The sequence below is a fragment of the Mus caroli genome, chromosome 2, assembly GCF_900094665.2.
Source record: "Mus caroli chromosome 2, CAROLI_EIJ_v1.1, whole genome shotgun sequence".
Classification (NCBI taxonomy): domain Eukaryota; kingdom Metazoa; phylum Chordata; class Mammalia; order Rodentia; family Muridae; genus Mus; species Mus caroli.
This window is the reverse complement of record NC_034571.1, coordinates 83,883,027-83,885,252: the sequence shown is the minus strand read 5'-3', so window position 1 is coordinate 83,885,252 and position 2,226 is coordinate 83,883,027. Positions and strand designations below refer to the sequence as shown.

The window sequence follows — 2,226 nt, the reverse complement described above, 5'->3', positions numbered from 1 at the left end:
ATGAAAATCAGTCATGTTCTGGCCACTGTTTCAACAATAACAGTGCCTAGGGCTTTGGTACTTGCCTTAGGGTTTACTGCTGTGAACAGATACCACAACCACAGCAACTCCTATAAGGACAACATTTAATTGGGTCTGGCTTACAGGTTCAGAAGTTCAGCCCATTATGATCACGGCAGGAGCATGGCAGCATCTAGGCAGGCATAGTGCAGAAGGAACTGAAAGTTCTACGTTTTCATCTGAAGGTTGCTAGAAGACTGGCTTCCAGTCAGCCAGGACAAGGGTATTAAAGCCCACTTCCACAGTGACACACCTATTTCAACAAGGCCACACCTACTCCAAAAAGGCACCTCCTAAAAGTGCCATTCCCTGGGCCAAGTATATACAAACCATCACAGTACTTTCCCTTCTGTTGGTCCTTAAAAATGTAAAGGCTATCAATACCTCCCTTTGGATTTTTAGAGAGATTATATTACACCACTAACATGTATTATCTCTTCTCATTTTACTATATGGTAACCATATGAATACATATATGAGGATGAGTGATTGAAAAAGTCTAATTTATAGATTTCCCCAAATATGAAAGGAATAAATGCTGTCTTTTTTTGCACCCATTTCTATTCTCTTTAGCAAAGAACTTGTAAAAAACTTGCATTAACTAGTTTTCTTCTTATCCAATACATGTGTCTTGTTTAAATTATAGAAAGTGCCTGTCCAATTTTCTGATTCAATTTAATTCATGTTCGAGGTATGTTCATTTATTACTTGAAAGAATTTTAGTGCTACCCAATTTCTTAATGGCATCTTTCATCTGAGCATTTCTTAAGGTGTAGATTAAGGGGTTCAACATGGGAGTTATCATAGTATAGAACATAGCAACTGCTTTATCAATGGGTAAGGTAGCTACAGGTCTCATATATACAAATATGCAAGGCACAAAGAATAAGACAACCACTGTTATGTGTGAAATACAGGTAGAGAGGGCTTTGCGCCTTCCCTCTGCACTGTGGTTCTTTAGGGAGCGCAGAATGGCAACATAGGAGACCAATAGAAGAAGGAAGTTTAGCATGCAAATAAAGCCACTGTTGGCTGCAACAAAGAGTCCAAGAGTGTGAGTATCGGTGCATACAAGGTTGAGCAAAGGATTAAGATCACACATAAAATGATCTATGATGTTAGGGCCACAGAAGGGTAATTGGAAAATGAACAGGATCTGTATGGTGGCATGAAGAAAACCTCCTAGCCATGACACTCCAACTAGCAGGCTACATAGTCTTCGACTCATGATCGTTGCATAATGAAGGGGTTTGCAGATGGCCACATAGCGGTCATAGGCCATTACTGTCAGCAGGATGATTTCAGCACCTCCAAACAAATGCTCCCCAAAGATCTGAGTCATGCATCCATTAAATGGGATGGTCTTCTTTTCACAGAGTGAATCTGCTATCAGTTTAGGGGTGCTAACAGAGGAATAGCAGGCATCAATAAAGGATAGATAAGCCAGGAAAAAGTACATGGGGGACTCTAATAATGATGTAGAAGTTATGGTGACCACAATGAGCACATTTCCTGTTATAGAAATGATGTAGATAAGAAAAAACATAATGAATACAATTTTTTGCATCTTTGGGTTCTCTGTGAGTCCCAGAAGGATAAATTCTGTCACATTGTTTTGGTTCTCCATTTATTTCATGTGATGGCTGGTTATATCATCTGAAAAAATATCAATGCAACTGTGAATATATTAAAATTCCATAATTTAATAGGTTTCAAATCTCTATATACCATCTATCTATGAATTTTCATAAGATTTTTGAGTTCTGAAAAAGTTTCTCAATTCTTCAAGTCGATTTTTAGGTGACAACTCTGTTAAGAGAGTCAATATGAGGAACTTTTGTAAGTGTGCGGAGCAGAAGACAACTGAATATATTACTTTAGTAGATTTATAGATTATAGTGGTAGCTAAGCTTTAATGAGGAGGTAGATGGTGTGTGTAAAAGTCATGAATGAAAAACTAAAGCTTTTTTTCTATGTCCATAGGAATAAGGAAACTTGGAAAGTGTATGAATATAAGTGGAATGGTAAAGATGACATTGAAGAAGGTAAATATTGAATACTAATGTAGTAAAGTTGTCTATGTGAGGTGGATGAGAAAGTCTGAAGTTGAGTACTAGAAACAGGAAGCCAGAGGCAGGAGTTCAAGCCCTATTTAGAGTAGGGTGT

The 2,226-nt window shown here is 37.8% G+C and overlaps 1 protein-coding gene across 1 annotated transcript; it reads right to left on the bottom strand.

Moving 5' to 3' along the window:
• Nucleotides 1-711: 711 nt before the first annotated feature.
• Nucleotides 712-1,715, bottom strand: LOC110312356 (olfactory receptor 4C46-like). Its single transcript, XM_021185893.1, has one exon. The coding sequence runs from the start codon at nucleotides 1,685-1,687 to the stop codon at nucleotides 758-760; it is 930 nt and encodes a 309-aa protein (XP_021041552.1). The 5' UTR covers nucleotides 1,688-1,715; the 3' UTR covers nucleotides 712-757.
• Between the last annotated feature and the right edge of the window lie 511 nt (nucleotides 1,716-2,226).

Bases quoted from the DNA above. Each gene is read 5' to 3' on its own strand.
- LOC110312356 (XM_021185893.1), bottom strand. From the start codon at position 1,687: ATGGAGAACCAAAACAATGTGACAGAATTTATCCTTCTGGGACTCACA.